Consider the following 16,051-nt stretch of genomic DNA (forward strand, 5'->3'; position numbering starts at 1 on the left):
GGGGCAGGGGCTGTGGGGGGTCCCGGGTGTTGGCACATCGGGCTGTGCCCAGTGCCGCGTGTGGAGCCAGGCCTGGCCCGGGTGTGCCGCGGCGGTGGTGGGCGGCCACGGTGCTGCCGGGGAGCCCGGCCACGTTTCCACGGGCTCGGGGTGAAGGATCCTCGTGGGGCTGGCGCGGCGGGGCAGGCGCGGGGAGGGGCAGCCGGGGGCGAGGGGTGCTGCGCGCCGGGGAGTGACCGCGGCAGGGCCGCGGCTTTGGGGCTGCCCGAGAGTGTCAGGGAAGCCGAGGGGAGCAGAGTCGGGGCAAAGGTAAAGGCGGGCACCACGCCGGCTCTCCGCCAGCCCCCTGCTCACCCGGGGCTGCCTCACGGCCCTGCCCGCTGCCGGCCCCCCCGCCTGCAGGTAGGTGCCGCGGCCCTGCTGCCCCGCCAGGCCCCGCCTCTTCGCGGGGCCGCGGCAGCAAGCGCCTCCCGCGCTGTGCGGGGCGGTGCCGCTCCGGGCAGGGCTCCGCCCTCCGCCGGGGGGCGGGGCCTGGCGCCTGCGGGCGCTGGTTGGCCGGCGGGGCGGAAGGGGCGTGGCGCGGCGGGGGAGCGGGCGCGATGGCGGATGCGCTGTCGCGGGTGGCGGACGTGGAGATCGACGGTGGCGGCGTCTTCAAGTACGTGCTGGTGCGCGTGCGCGCGGCCGGCGGGCCCGGGAAGGACGTCGTGCGTGGCCACGGCTGGGCCGAGTACCACGGTGAGGGGCGCGGGGCACCGGCGGGGTTCTGTGGGAGGGCGGGCCGGGACACGCGTGGGGGGCGGGATCCCTGCGGATGTCTCGGGAGGTCCCCTGGAGGGGGGTTGGAATCCCCGGTAGGGCTGCGCGTGGGGCCCCTTCCCGCCCACCGGTGGGCCAGGGGGTACCGCGGGGAGCGGCCGTGGCTGCCCCACGCCGCGGCCCCTTCCACGGGCAGCGGCCGGGCCCCGGGACACGGCGAGGAGCCGCCCCAGGGCGGCGCGGCTGTGGGTGGTGGCTCAGGCGGTGGGTCCCCACACTCCCTTCACTCGCTCCCCCCCCGCGTGCCCCCGCCCCACGGCTCCCTCCCCCCGCAGCTGACCTCTACGAGCGGCTGGCGCAGGAGCTGGCGCAGCAGGGCCTGGGCTGCGAGTGCCTGGGGGGCGGCCGCCTCTCCCACTGCCCCGAGGAGAGGAAGATCCACGTCTACGGGTACTCGGTGGTAAGCGAGGCACCGCGGGTGCGGCAGGGCGGGCGGGACCCACCCGTGGACGCGACTTCTCCCTCCCTCCCCTGCTGCTTGTGGCCGACCCGGCACCGCATCCCCTCGGAGCCGAAGGGCCAAACCGGAGGGCAGCGGTGCTGCCAGGGCAGGCCTGGGGGTGCCCGCATACCCCGTGCGCCCCGAGCAGGGTATTGCTGATACCGGTGCTGGTTTTGCCAGCTCCAGGGTGGTACCATCCCCCTGCCCGGATGCTGCACTGTCCGGCAGCTGGAGCCAGGCTGAGCTGCCCATGGTCTGAGCCGCTGCCACGGAGGGATTGGAGCTGATTGGCCTTTCCTAGGCACAGGCTGTGTCTGCTGCCGCCGGAGCCTCTGGTTGTGGTGAGCCGCCCCAGGGGTTTGCCGAGCTCTCCCATGGGTGGTAACTGCACTGGCTCTACTTCGGGACCCTCTTCCCCTCTACCAGGGCTTTGGGCGAGCGGACCACTCCGTGACTACGGAGAAGCTGAAAGCCGAGTATCCAGACTACGAGATCACTTGGGCGGATGAAGGGTACTGACTCGCTCTGGCTGGGCAGTGGCGTCAGCACCAGCCTGGAGCTGATGTGGCCAGATCTGGCGTTGGGGTGGTGGTAGCAGGCTCCCCGTGCCCAGCAGTACTCTGGGCTCTCCTGGTTTTCCTTTGTGTTGAACTCGCCTGTTCTCCACCATCTTGTGGACTTCCCACATGCCGTGGGTGATCCCTTCCTTGCTGGCATAGCACAGTGAAGCCGGTGGATGCTCTGCCCCAGCCTCCTTGGTGGTGAGGGGCTTTGCCCCACCTGTGTATTTGAGAATTAAACACATTTGGGAGCGCAGCTGCTTGCATGGTTGTGTGTTCATGGCTCAGCTTGTTCCTTCCCCTGGGTCTGGGTTGTACACCCTTACAGCGAGAATGACACCCTGGGTTTCCAGCCCCTTGTGGCGGGACTGACCCCAGAGCTGGCAGCGTCATCAGGATTTGCCTTGGGAGAGGCTGAGGCAGGAGAGGAGAAAGCAATGGGTCCCCATGCCTGGTGGAGGGAAGGGCAGGTTGGTCCTGGGGGAAGGACCATCCTCATCTGCTGTGAGGGAACCGAGCTGCCTGGGAGCATGGTTTGGAAGAACATTCCCCTTCCCACCCCAGCAGGTGATCGCACCTTGAGGTAGAGCATCCTCCTTGACTTCAGCCCTGCAGACAGCCAGGACTGGCTCCTGCCCTTCAGTATTTCCCTGGGAGACTCTGCTTGCGCTTCCAGCAATGAGCAGGGTGGGGAGACTGGGAAAAGCTGCTGGAGCCTTCGGTGGCAGGAGAGCTCAAGGGAGATGTGTGGGTCAGGTTGGCCAGGTGGATCACTCGATTGCCATCCCATGCAACGCTGGGGCTGGAGGAGCCTCACCCACCCTGGTCCCAGCCCCATTTCACTTGTGGGCTGCCATCCTGTGTGCTCCTGGTTCATTCCTGGCTGCTTCGCCTGCTGCTGCCTCCCTGCCTTCCCCTCTTGCTGTTGGGGATGCAGGCTGCCTAGACAGCAGATGGTTCCTCTGTGCCTGGAGCCGTGCAGGGTTAGCACAACCTGCTAAAGCTCAGCCCCTGTGCCTGGTGTCCTGCTCCAGACTGAAAAGGTAGGTCATGGTGGATGGGGATAAGCTTCGTGGGCCAGGCTGGGGGTGCAGGGCCCACTGCCTGGCTGCTGGCTCATGGCTGGAGCTGCGTCCTGCGGAGGATGGTGCCCAAAGCCATCTCCAGCCTTGCAAGCTAGTGGAGGGGGAAGAAAGCTGAGTGCTAAGCCCAGGTGCCCAGGACCCACTAACCCTCAGTGCCCAGGTTGCACTAAACCCACTCTAGAAAAATAGCTCTGCTGTGCCTAGACCTTACCTCCTGCAAGGCGTTGACCCTCTGCCCCATCATGGGGTGAATGTCACCGAAGAGTCACGCATGCACTGAACACTGGTGGCTGTTAGGTGGCAAACTGTGGGTGGAGGCCGAGTGCCTTGCATCGGTCACACAGAGGAGCACAGCTTCCCTTTGGGTCACTGAATCACGGAGCTTGGAGGCACCTCTGGAAATGTCCATCCCCTTGTCCCAGCACAGCCAGCTCCAGCAGGTTGCTCAGGGCTGTGGCCAGCTGGGTTTTGGGCATCTCCACAGGTAAAGACCCCACAGCAGCCTGGGCAACCTGCTCTGATTTCAATGACCCTCACAGGGAAAAAGGTGTTTTTTCTTAAGATGAAGTGGCATTTAAATGTTCTTGCTTTGTTCTCATTGTCTCTCACCCCTTCGTGGGGCTCTCCCTGCTCAGAAGAGGCTGGCTCCTTCCCTCCGCTCCCTCCCATCAGATCTTTATACACATGGGTGACATCCCCCTGTGCCTTCTCTTCTCCAGACAGAGCAGCTCCAGCTCTCTCAGCCCTTCCTCATGGGAAGTCCAGTCCCTTCATCATTGTCACGGCCCCTAGCTGGATCTGCTCCAGTATGCCCACGTCTCTCTCTTACTGGGGAGCCCAGCATCCCCGTGTGTCTCCCCAGTGCAGAGGGGAGGGGTTGGACCTGCTGGCGATGTTCCCCCTGTGGTGCCCAGGCGGCTGGTGGCTGCTTTGCTGGAGGCTCCTGGTCAGCTTGGTACCTGCCAGGTTTCCAGGCAGCAAGGGCAGGGCTCCTGCCTGCAGGCGCTGCCAGCCCCAGGGTCCCCAGGCGAGGAGGACACAGGGTTGCTGCCTGTCCCGCCTCACGCTGGCGGAAGGAGCTGAACTCTGCGCTTTACTGCACCTGATGCAATCGCGCTGCAATCTGCTGTCCGAGGCCATCGTCTAGGAGGGGAGAAACCTCTGCGCTCAGCCTTCAGCAATGAGGCCCCTCTCCGGCACAGGGGCTGCCAGCCGCAGAGGCAGGAGAGCTCCCCTGGGGCAGTGCCAGCCCCCACGGGCCCTGGCAGCCGCTCCCCCTGCCCAGATGGGGAAACTGAGGCAGGGGCAGTGGTTGCCATCCCCAGACAGCTCTGCTGGTGCCAAGCGATGCTCCTTCCAGGCTGAACAGCCCTTCCTGGGGCTCTGCCAGGGTTGTTCTCCCCCAGGAGTGACCTGGTTGTGGCCCTAGAGCTGTGCCCCTTTGCCCTGTGGCAGTTGTGAGCTGGGTGCTGAGATGCTCCTGCCAGATGGAGCGGTGCAGGCAGGGGCGAGGGCTGGCTCGCGCTGATGGCACCTCTGGGACCCCAGGGCCAGGGGCTGCCTTCTGGGGCTGGGGAAGAGGGTACGGGCTGGGGAGAGGCAGCTGTGAGCCTGGGGAAGGAGCACTTGCGGCAGCCTGCCAGGCTCTGCGCTGGCCTGGGCACCCTCCCAAAGTGGCTGCCGCACAGACCACATGTGGCAGCAGGAACGCAGGGCTGCCAGGCCGCTCTGCCTGGACCGGGTGGGCTCAGACCCCTGCCATCAGCCTGTCCTTGGGGGCTGCCCCAGCAGGTTGCTGGGGCTGTGCTGGAGCCCCAGCTTTTGGCAAAGCCAGCTCCCCGGGGTGCTGGGACAGGCTGCTCCTCCTGCCTGTCCCTGCCTCTCCCAGCCTGTCCCAAGTCTCCAGATAGCCAGAATTCTGTTCTGAATTCAAAGCCTCGACATTTTTATGGCTAATCCCCCCTGGTCCCAACGATCCCTGCCTGCTGTGACTCACCGTTGCCTGGGTGCATCATGACCCATTTATATCTTTCCTGCCTTGGGGGTCACTCCTTGCACCCCATTTCCACTGCCCACCAGCACAGCTGCCCCCTCTGGCCAGGGTGCATCCCACGGCCAGCCCATGTCCTGCAGCCACTGCTCCTTATGCTCAGGAACTGTTTCTCCCTGTGGTTAGAGGTGATACAGCCCAGGCAGCTGGCATGGCACGGCATGGCCCCCACGCCCCTGGCAGAGGTGCCAGCTTCTCCCCCAGGGCTGGCAGCATCGCCGGCTCGGTGGGAAGAAGCGGCCTTTTTCCTCGCTGAGCCGGTGTATGCCACCGGACTGGTGAGCTGGCCCTGCCCGGTCAGAGCAGCACCCAGCATCTCAGCATGGTTGGAAAAGGGGGGCTGAAGAAGAGGGATTGGGTGGGGAAAAGCAGCCGAAGGTCTCCCGGGGACACACAGCTGCCAGCTCGCTGCCTGTGATGCCGGCAGCGATGCCAGGCGGCAGGACCGCGGGTGACCTGTCCCAGCCCAACAAACCGCCTCGCCATAAACCCCGCTGCCGGGGCCGGGAAGCTGATAACGGCGGGGCTGAAGTCCAACGTGAGGCAGGTGCCGGGGAGCAGATTCCAGCCTTGGGCTCGCAGCGTGGCCTTCCCTGCCGGCCCCGTGCCTCTCCCGGCTCTGTTTCGCTGTCACCGCGGCCCAGAGGCCGAGATGGCCAGGCGGGTGGTGCTTGCCCTGCTGCTGCTGCTGCTGCTGGGTGAGCTCTCTGCCGAGGGGGGTGCGCTGCGGGGAGGGAAAGGCTGCAGTGCTGGCTGCTCCGCTCCATCCTTCCCCGTGCGGGCTCCCATGGGGATCGCTGCTTCCTCCAGCGCCGGGGGGGCTGGGCTGTCCTGGGAGGTTGGCGGCAGATACAGCCCAGCAGAACCCTCTTCTGAGCTCTGCTGGAGAAGATCAGCCCAGCATTCCCTGGGACCAGTGAGCGCTGGAGCTACCAGTGCCAGCATGGGGAGGAAAATGCCCAAATTTTCCTATTTCCTCCAAAAAGGGGGCTGAGACTCGGATATACCAGGCTGGAGGCTCAGTGCTGTGGTCCCAGCAGGCTCTGGCACCCCGAGGGCACACAGGAGTGGGACTGGAGGTGGGAGATGGCAAAGGCGGAGACGTGGGAGGAGTGGGGTACAGGGGCAGTGGTCCCGTCCAAGGGACGATGCCACTGAGAGCTCAGTGCTCCCCCCAGCAGGGTCCCAAACGGGGGACTCCAGACAAATGTCACCTGCAGGCCACGTGTGCCCTCTGTCACCTGCTGCAGGCACCATGCCTGGGTCCTTGCAGGATTTTCAGCCCTGTTGTCTTTCCTGTAGCTGGGACCGTCCTCCCCGGTGGGTCCACGGTCATCAACAGCTGCAGCAGCGTGGCCGAGCGGCTCTGCGACTTCATCTGTGACTGCCATGACTGCTCCGATGAGAACCAGTGTGGTGGGTGCCCAGTCCCCTGATCCCCCAACCCCTCCAGCCCCACTGCCAGGCCCTGCTCCTGGGACAAGAGCAGGCGATGGAGCTGGGGCACCGTGGGTGCAGGTCCCTGGGGTGGGTGCAGGACCCCAGGGTGTGTGCTGGGGTGGGTGCTGGTGCCGAGGGCGAGTGAAGGTCCCCCAGGAAGGTGCAGGTCCCTGGATTGGGTGCAGGTCCCTGAGGTGGGCATAGGTCCCCAGGATGGATGTAGGTCACATGGGTGGTGTTGGTCCCCTGGGTGGGTGCAGGACCCCAGGGCGGGTGCAAGTCTACCCAGGTGGGTACAGGTCCTCGGGGTGGGTACAGGATCCCAGCATGAGTGAGTGCAGGTCCCCCAGCTGGGCGCTGGTCCCCAGGGTGGTCCCAGCCCAGCCCTGCCCTGACACTCCATCCATCCATCCGCCCGCCCTCAGGGTACCTGCGGGGCTCGGCCCTGCTGGGCACCCCCTTCACCTGCGATTTCGAGGAAGGCAACTGTGGCTGGCAGGACGTGAGCACCTCAGCTTACAGATGGGTGCGGGGCCGGGCCAGCCTGGCCATGTGGGGCACGGGGCCCCACTCAGACCACACTGTGGGCACTGACCTGGGTAAGTGTGAGCTGCTCGGCTGTTGAGTGGGTTCCTGGCACCCACAGCACCGCACCTCTGGGCTATGGGTGCCCTGAAGCCAGGGTGCCAGGACACTCATCCTTCTAGGGTGCAGGGGACGGAGCAGACCCATGGTGGGGCAGGAGTGGTGCCAGCCGGGGCTCCAGTGCCACCCCATGGGGCTGCAGCCCCTGCTCTGCTCTCTGCCCTGCCCAGGGTGGTTCATGACGACTGTGTCCCCCCCGGCAAAGACCAAGGCCACGGCCTGGCTCAGGTCACCAGTGATGCAGGAAGCAGCCACCACATGCGAGATCAGGGCCTGGTACCACCTCTCGGGAAGTGGTGAGGACACCCACGGCGGGCATGGCCAGGCCTCAGGGTACCGGGCACAGGGAAGCAATGATGGGGGGCAGTGGGGAGGGGCACAGCCATCTGCCCCCATGGCAAGGGACAGAGTCACCGGCACCTCAAGATGGGTCCTTGCCATTCCACTCGCCTCTTCCATGCTCCGCGAGCAGACCTGGGCATGACCCCAGGGATCCCAGCTCCAATCCCCGGAGCTGGTGGGGCTTGTTTCAACCCCACAGGTACCCTGGGGTGCCCAGTGCTGAGGGCCACGTTTTCGGGCTCCCCACAGGGCTCAACCAGACGGAGCAGCCGGTGCTGCGCCTGGCCATGGCGTACAGGGACGAGGTGGTGGGGCTGTGGCAGAGCCCCGAACGTAGAGGTGAGGGCTGGCACCAGCTGGTTGCCTACCCAGGCCGGATCACGGAGCAGTTCCAGGTGAGACAGGGCTGTGTCGGTACCCGGGCACCGTTCCCGCGAGCTGGGGCTGGAGGAGCTGGGCAACGCACCAGGAGCTGAGGATGTCCGGGCAGCTCAGGCGGCTGCTCGGCTCATGCCATCCCTGGCATTTTGTCGGCAGCTCATCTTCTCCCTGACACAACCACCAGCGTGCGGGGCAGAGCTGGCACTCGACGACATTGTCTTCAGCAACTGCGGCTTGCAGCGTGAGTCCCGCATCCGCTGGGATGAGATGCAAGCCAGGGTCCCTGGGGAATTTGGTCCGAGCGTTGCACCGGGGGAGCTCTCCTGCTACCCGCTGTGTCTTGGGTGCATCTGCCAGGGCATGGGGCGGGTAGCAAAAGCTTGTCCCTCGAGAAACCCAGGGAAGGATGTGGGGGAGCCCAGCACTTGCTGGGGTCACCATGGGGCCGGCCAGGTGCTGACGGCATGTCCCACTGTCCCAGAGCCCAGGCAGCAAGTCTGCGGCACGGAGAGCGACTGCGGCCGAGGCTCCTGCCTGGAACAGCACCGCTTCTGTGATGGCACCGACGACTGTGGGGACGGCTCGGACGAGGATGCAAAGCACTGCAGTGAGCATCCCTGGCCCCGGGACAGTCCTGCCCGCCCGCCCCCCCCAACCGCACTGACAGGCTGAGGGTCTGCCCTGGCAGGGCAAAGCCGAGCTGTGGGGCTAGCAGGGGTCACTCCAGCTGTGCCCCATGGCTGTGCGGCTGAAGGGGCAAAATCACCCCATCACGGGGACCTCCCTGGGTCACTTTGCTCTCCCTCTGTCCCTGCAGAGTCCTTCACCCCCTGCTCCTTCGAGCAAGGCCTCTGCAGCTGGGAGGCAGAGGTCGGGCAGCCAGAGTGGGAGCGGAACACAAGCCTGAACCTGGGGACCGCGTACGGCATCCCCCTCCGGGACCACAGCAGTAACAGCAGGGCAGGTATGTGGCCAGGCACTGGCACCCCGGGGAGCCCCACCGTGGGTCTCCAGGGCATCACTGGCCTTGAGATGGACTCTGGCCCGTGGGGTAACATGTGCCTGGGCTCGGCCTAAGGCTGTGCTGGGAAAGCAGTCTCTTGTGCCCACATGCCCAGCCTGGCACCACGCAGCCCCTTCCCGGTGTCTCCCACAGGTTTTTTCCTCCACGTGGGCAACGCCTCGGCTGCAGGGGCCAGTCACACAGCGTGGCTCAGCAGTCCCACTTTCCAGGCCACCAACTCCTGCTCCGTGAGTCATGGCTGGGACCCACATGCCGTGTGGGCACAGCGGTGGCAGGGGACAGGGTTCCCAGCTGTGGGGACACTGACATGGGGCTGGGGCAGTGGCTGACCCTTTGCTGGGCATGGGCAGCAGGTTTTTGTGGGCAGTTTGGCAGCACCTCCAGGGCCCGTTGGGAGCTCTGAGCTCCTCCAGCCCCACCTTTGTGAGCATCCCACGGGGTGGCAGCTGTGCTGTAGGGTGTGGGGGCCGCGTGCCGCTGCCCTGGGGCTTTGGGTCTCGCTCACCCCCCTCCCCATCCCTAGCTCGTGCTGTACTGCCATCTTCATGGGTCGGCCACCAGCAGCCTCAGCATCTTCTACATGACCAACTCCACCAAGCACCTGGTGAAGGAGAGGATGGGGGACCTGGGCAGCTGCTGGGTCCGGGAGAGAGTGGACTTCAACATGACAGAGACCTTCAAGGTAGGTTGGCGTGGTGCCTGGATGAGCTGGGCTGCCTGCAGGGCAAGGGACACAGGGCATAGGGCCACCTCCAGTATGGGACCAGGGGTAGGGGTTGAACTGGGAACCAGACAGCAGAGCTGAGCCTGACTCTCATGATCCCTGTGCCCACACCTCCATATCCCGCTCCCAGCCCTCCCAGCCCAGGGACCACCCTACTGGATGGGGGTGTGGGGGGTGTGTCTTCATCCGTCCCATGTCACCCTATGCCTTCCCACCATCCTGTCTGCTGTCCCCCATGGCCACCCACACAACCTGACCCCTTCCCAGCTGGCCCTGGAGGAGACCCCAGTGGCACCCTGAGGGCACTCTGATGGCACCCCAAGAGCACCCCTGGGCAGCCACAGGCCATGGCTGTGTGCAGGGGCAGCAACATCAACCCCGAGGCCACTGTGGCCCTGCCAGCCCACCACACACACCTCTTCCAGCCACAACATTGCCCCTGCTCCCACCAAGGCCCTTCCGGGGGGAAGCGTGTGTTGGCCTGTCACAGGAGCTGGGTTCCCCCCTTCCCGCAGCTCCCCGGTGTCCCCCCATGCCCAGTGCCATTACCCGGCCCCTCCACACTGTGCAAAGCCCCATGTTGATGTTGCCAGCGCGGTGCTTCCCCACAGGTGCTGATCAAGGGTGTTGCCAGCGGCGCAGGGACCGTGGCCATCGATGACCTGATCTTATCTCCGGGCTGCATGCAGGAGCAGAGTGAGCTGTTCCCCCACCCCTGCTCCAGAGTGGGCGGTGGTCCCCAGGTGTCTTGTGTCCATGGCACCATCCTTAAAGGACCCGCCGTGGGGTCTGCCCATCCCTCTGCTCGTCACGGTGACTATCCTGGGCACAGCATGGCAAGCACTTGCCCTGGGGCCTGCAGCCCAGGTTGTCTGGTATCATCATGCAGCTGTGACACCCCCCACCCCTTCACCCCAAAACCTCATGCTTGAGCCACGTCACACAGGCAGCTCTCACTGACCTCCTTGGTCCCCTTATTCTGGTGGCAGCAGGCAGGGCAGGGCAGGGATGGGGCTGGGGGACATGGAGAGCCAGATGGGCAGGGGACATCTGGAGGGGCTGATGTGAAGGGGTGACGCTGCCAGGCCCTCTCAGCACCGCTCGTCACCCTGGGCTGTTTCTTCATCAGACAAGCCTTTGGCCACACTGCCAAGCCGGGTGGGTGCCAGCCCCTGTGCGGCTGAGGAGGTGGCCTGCGACAGCGGGGGCTGCGTCGGCGCGGAGCTGGCCTGCGACTTCGTTGAGACGTGCGCTGACGGCTCTGACAAGAAGCACTGTGGTGAGAGCCGCGGGCAGGCACCTGGCTGCCTGGTAGCCCAAGGGACCAGGGCAGGGTGACCCAGGCACCCCGCGGCTGGCGCAGCCGGGGGACGCGGGTGCCCACGCAGCCCCCAGGAAGCACGGTGACCCGGCAGGACTGAACCTGGGCTTTTGCAGGAGCATCTGCCTTTGAGGCGGGGGCCGGGGGCTGGCACGACGTCAGCGTGGGGCGGCTGCGCTGGGATGTGCAGAGGGCCACCGAGCCTGCCGACACCATCCTCACAGGTGAGTCCATTCCCACCGCCGAGACGATGCTCTCCGGTCCCAAACACCACAGGGGCTCCCAAGGGTGCAAGGGACCCCCCACTCCCCCCCGGGTGGGTGCCACTCTGGGAGCCTGCGGGCGATGTCTGTGCAGGGTGCTGGGCGGGGGGTGCCGCCAGGGACGCAGGGCCCCTGCCCTGCCCTCTCCAGGTGTTTCTGTGCCCAGGAGCTTTCCTGGCCCTCCAGGCAGGAGAAGGACAAATGGTGGCTGCTGCGAAGGCACGCACGCCTCTGCTGGGCCCCTCCGGCCCTGCCTGCACCATGGAGATGAGCTACCGCATCCACAGCGGCCCCCGAGGTAACCCCCCCGCCCAGCCCCAGGGTGCCCTGCCCGCTCCCAGCCCCAGCCTGGCACAGGGCAGAGCTCCCCACACCTGCCTGCTTTTGCCGCCTCTCCCAGCCCCGCTCTGCCCTATCACACTGTCCTGGAGCCGGGGTGTCCCTGTCCCCATCCCTGTCCCCGGTGGCCATGGGCTGGGCGGGTGCTGGGGCTCCCAGGGTGTGGCCGGGCGCTGCCAGTGCTCGCAGCCTCCTCATCACCTCTCGTGCTCAGGCTTCCTCGCCATCAGCATCACGGATCACACCACTGGCACCACCCACCAGGCCTGGCACACGTGGGGGCACAATGGCACAGCCGGGGGACAAGTCCGCATCCCGCTGGGGGAGAGGACCTGGCCCTTCCAGGTGCGCCCGGGGGCACAGGGACCAGCCCGGTCAGCTACTGGCAGGGCAGTGCCAGCACTGCCAGGCACCCCGGGGCTCACCGCAACCGCCGCACCGCCCCCAGGTCGAGCTGCTGGGGCTGGTGGATCTGCAGGACTCAGAGAGCGCCGCTGTTGACAACGTGACGTTTGTGTGGTGCCACCCTGACATGGTGCCACCAGAGGCCACAGGTACGGTCAGGGGCGCGTGGGCAGGGGGATGGTCGTATGCAGGAGGGGACCCTGGCCCGCTGCCCACAGAGATGGATGCTGCTCCCATGGGGGCTGCCTGGTGACCATCACCCTGTCCCCAGCCCAGGGACAGGACCACAATGCAGAAGCCCTGGGGCTGGGGCCGAGTACACATCCTGCCCTGGGGCACCCGCATGGGGTAAACTCAGGGACTGGGGTGGGGGAGCAGAGGGAAAAGGACATTTTGGGGACCTGCTTGCTTTTGGGGTGCCTTATACCCACTCCCTCACCACGGTCACCTCTCTCTGGCCAGAGTTGTCCTGCAACTTCGAGAGAGGCATGTGCGGCTGGTACCAGGATCAGTCCAGTGACTTCAAATGGGTCCGTGGCACGGGGCAGGGGCAGGGCTCTGACCACACCACTGGCTTGGGTAAGGAGCTGGCTCCCCTCCCATGGACCCCAGGCAGCCCAGGGGACCTCACAGCCTCCTGTGCCCAGAGCCGGGATGTGCCCTGCACACTCCAAGCAGCCCCGTGCCCATGGGGCGAGCTCAGCCGGGGCAGCCCGCGGGCACCCGGATCTGGGACCAGGGTGCGGGCGATGCAGGTGCAGCTCAGGGCACCCATGTCCATGTCCCCTCCACCCTGGCTGTCCCTGACACTCAGGCTATTTCTTGGCTGTGGATCCTTCTGCACCGTGGAGCCGCGGGCAACGGGCGCAGCTCATCACCTACCGCCAGGAGCCCACCACCGCGCCGCGCTGCCTCTCCTTCTGGTACCGCCTGGCCGGCCCACAGATTGGTATGCAGCCCCATGGCATCCTGGCCGGGGATGACAAGCGGGGTCTCCAAGGGGCTTGGGATGGCTGCCTAATGCTCTCCTCTGCCCAGGCACCCTGAACCTCAAGCTGCAGCTGGAGGGAGTGGAGGAGACAATCCTGTGGACCCGGCGGGGGACCCAGGGCAGTGTCTGGCACCGGGGTTGGGCGACGCTGCCCGCCACGGGCCGGCGGCGATACGAGGTAAGGACTGGGTTCCCCCTGTGCCACTAGGCACCGGCGGGCACAGGGCTGTATGACACTGTGGTCTCGGTGGCAGGTGGCCTTCGAGGCCCTGCGGGACGGGTTCCTGGGGGATGTGGCACTGGATGACGTGGCGCTGACAGCAGGGCCCTGTGCAGCCGAGCTCTCCTGCTCCTTCGAGGCGGATGCCTGCGGGCTGGCAGTCAGCGGGCAGCACACCTGGCTGCGGCAGAGCAACAACACCGGCACCACTGCTGGCCCTGCAGCTGACCACACCACCGGCACCACCGCAGGTACCGGGGCCACGGCTTCCTGGGGCTCTGGGGGAGCCCTGCTGCCTGCCCTGCCCTCCCTGAGTGTCCTGTCTGCCTTCCCTGCCCTCCCTGCCTGCCCTGCCTGCCCTTCCTGTCCTCCATGTCAGGCCTGCCTACATGCCCTGTGTCCTGCCTGCCCTGTGTCCTGCCTGCCTTCCCTGCCCTGCTTATCTGCCTTGTGTTTTGCCTGCCCTGCCTGCTCTGAATGCCCTGCCTGCCCTCCCTGCCTGCTCTGTCCAGGATGTGCAGAAGGACTACTGTATGGGGCTACCCAAACCCAGAGTGTCCCAGCCCCAGGGCTCCTCAACCTGGGAAGGATCCCCAGCCCCCATGGTCCCCTGGTGCTCCCCCCAGCAGGGCTAAGCAGGGATCAAGGCACGGGGGCTTCTCTTCCCCAGGCCATTATATGGTGGTGAGCACGGGCAGGGGTTCCCTGCCTGCGGGGCACATGGCTGCCCTCACCTCCCAGCCCTACCAGTCCTCCGCGCCCGCCCAGTGCCTGGCCTTCTGGTACCAGCTGAGCGCCAGGACCCCAGGTGAGCGCCACAACTCCCATGAGACCCCTGGGGGCACCTCTGGAGGGGTGGGGGTCCCGCATGGCACAGCCCCGGATCCCCCCTCCATGGTGGGTACCTTGGGCAGGCTCCCTTGGAGTCTTCGTGGAGCAGAGTGGGGTGCGGAGGAAGGTGATGGGCGTGAGCGCCATGGAGGGTGACACCTGGCACCGTGGCCACGTCACTGTCCGGCCGGATGGGGACTGGCAGGTGAGACAGGGCATGGTGCCAGGGACCTCGCGGCAGGGAGCAGGACAGGCTGGGGGTGACAAGGGGAGCATGGTGGCTGCCAGCCTCAGCATGCCACCCTGCCCACCCCTCTGGCAGGCGATATTCGAGGCGGTGGGAGCTGGGGGCGACCATGGGTACATCGCGCTGGATGACCTGCACTTGTCGGACGGAGCCTGCCCCGAGCCAGGTGAGAACCCACGCCGCAGGGGCACCATGGACAGGCCAGGTGGGACAGGGCACCCCATGGGGACACGTGGCCATGGGAATGGGGACAGCCCGTCCCATCCATCATGGCTCTGCCATGGCTGCCGGGCACCGTGCTCTTGCCCTGAGCTTGGCCTGGCCCAAACCTGGGGGTGGTGGGGAGGGGGCTGGGGGCTGCCCCCCCCAGAAGCCCCATCTCCCACCAGGCAGTGCGGGGCAGCAGGTGCCTGCAGCGCCAGGTGCGTCACAGGCCCCCTTCCCTCCCAGCGTCCTGTGACTTCGAGCACAACATGTGCGGCTGGAGCAGCCCCTCAGAGCCCCGACTGCACAGCTTCGCCTGGGGCTGGAAGAGCGGGATCCCCCTTGCCAAGTACCCTGGCCCTGAGCAGGATCACACCCTGGGGACAAGGAATGGTAGGAGACACCCATCCCTCCCAGGACACCCTGACACCGACGGAGGGAGGATGAGGAGCTGGGGATGGATGGGGTCACCCATGAATGTCCCCCCTGTGCACACCGGGGGGTCTGGCTCTGCAGCATCCCCATCCCCTCCTTGTCCCCTCTCATCTCCGAGAGGGACAGCTCGGGCCCAAAGGCAGTAAGGAGTGGGGCTGGGGGGTGCAATCCTCCAGGCATTGCTCCAGGCATTTTGCAGGGGAGCAGGACATGTGGGGTGGGCTGCAGGATGGGGGGACACCCTGTGTTCTGTCCCTGCCTGTCCAGGCCACTACGTGCACTTCGACACCAGGGTGCTGGGCCCAGGGGGCACCACTGCCCGGCTGGAGAGCCAGCACCTGCCTGCTGCTGCCGACTCCTGCCTGCGGTTCTGGTACCACATGGACATCCCGGAGCACCTCTGTAAGCACTGCAGAGGCAGGGAGGAGGTGCTGTCCCTGGGGAGGGCGTCATGAGCCCACGATGGGAGCAGGGGGCTTGGTCAAGGGGCTGCAAAATCCCTCCCCACCCATGGGACCATGGACACTCTGGTTCAGCTCCAGCTGGGCAGTGGGGAGGACCCATTCTGACTGGGTGCTGCCACCTCAGGGGAGGGCCCAGTGGCTCTCAGGGGCTCCAGGTGGCCATTGACGCCGAGGTGCCTGTCCCTCTCCATGTTGCAGCCTGTGGGGAGCTGCGGGTGATGCTGCACAGCACGGCGGGGCAGCACACGGTGTGGAGCGTGGCGGGACACCGGAGCCGGGGCTGGCGGAGCAGCGTGGTGCCCGTGCAGAGCCCCAGCGAGTTCCAGGTGAGTGGGGACGCCCTGGAGTGCAGGGTGCCCTCTGGGGGTGTGGGGTGCCCTCCCCATGCATCAGCGCCCCGGATCCCATCTTCCCCTGCAGATTGTCTTTGAGATCACCACACGGAGGTGGCCAATGGAGGGGACGGTGGCGCTGGATGACATTGTGTACAGCACTGGGGGGAGCTGCCATTCCAGCCTGGCGGTGCTCGTGGAAGGTGTGGGGCTGGTTCTGGCTGCGACCTGAGAAAGGTCAACCCTGTGCTGCTCAGGATGCTGCTCTGAGGCTGGGGCTGGAGCCAGCTCTCCTGCATGGTGTGTCGAGCCTGGCAGCATCTCCTCTCCCTGCAGAGAAATCCTCCAGCAGCTTCGTGGTAGAGGTGGTGTTCAGTCTTCTCCTGGCCATTGTTGTCCTGGCGCTGGTGGCCACCGGAGGCTGGTACTGGCTGAAACGGCGAGGCCTTGCAAGCAGGACACCAGCAGACAGCAGTGCTCCCCAGAG

The 16,051-nt window shown here is 66.2% G+C and overlaps 2 protein-coding genes across 2 annotated transcripts; both read left to right on the forward strand.

Annotated features, from left to right (window-relative positions):
• Positions 1 to 599: 599 nt before the first annotated feature.
• Positions 600 to 1,920, forward strand: PHPT1 (phosphohistidine phosphatase 1; the record flags this gene model as incomplete). The annotated part of the gene is made up of 3 exons (XM_082016026.1): positions 600 to 738; positions 1,095 to 1,219; positions 1,688 to 1,920. 3 exons carry the CDS (start codon positions 600 to 602, stop codon positions 1,778 to 1,780), a joined length of 357 nt encoding a protein of 118 aa, XP_081872152.1. The 3' UTR covers positions 1,781 to 1,920.
• Positions 1,921 to 5,608: 3,688 nt separating this feature from the next.
• On the forward strand, positions 5,609 to 16,044 carry MAMDC4 (MAM domain containing 4; the record flags this gene model as incomplete). Its single annotated transcript, XM_082016027.1, has 28 exons — positions 5,609 to 5,654; positions 6,259 to 6,372; positions 6,822 to 6,995; positions 7,212 to 7,337; positions 7,633 to 7,778; positions 7,921 to 8,005; positions 8,246 to 8,371; positions 8,582 to 8,728; positions 8,921 to 9,015; positions 9,312 to 9,470; positions 10,124 to 10,208; positions 10,642 to 10,791; positions 10,950 to 11,057; positions 11,263 to 11,394; positions 11,650 to 11,780; positions 11,884 to 11,989; positions 12,303 to 12,419; positions 12,655 to 12,789; positions 12,879 to 13,009; positions 13,086 to 13,302; positions 13,722 to 13,859; positions 13,966 to 14,087; positions 14,205 to 14,295; positions 14,580 to 14,726; positions 15,036 to 15,170; positions 15,431 to 15,558; positions 15,653 to 15,767; positions 15,901 to 16,044. Coding segments are annotated over 28 exons (3,550 nt in total), but the record flags the coding sequence as incomplete, so codon positions are not given.
• Between the last annotated feature and the right edge of the window lie 7 nt (positions 16,045 to 16,051).

This window comes from Phaethon aethereus (genome assembly GCF_964289735.1).
Source record: "Phaethon aethereus genome assembly, contig: HAP1_SCAFFOLD_584, whole genome shotgun sequence".
NCBI lineage: Eukaryota > Metazoa > Chordata > Aves > Phaethontiformes > Phaethontidae > Phaethon > Phaethon aethereus.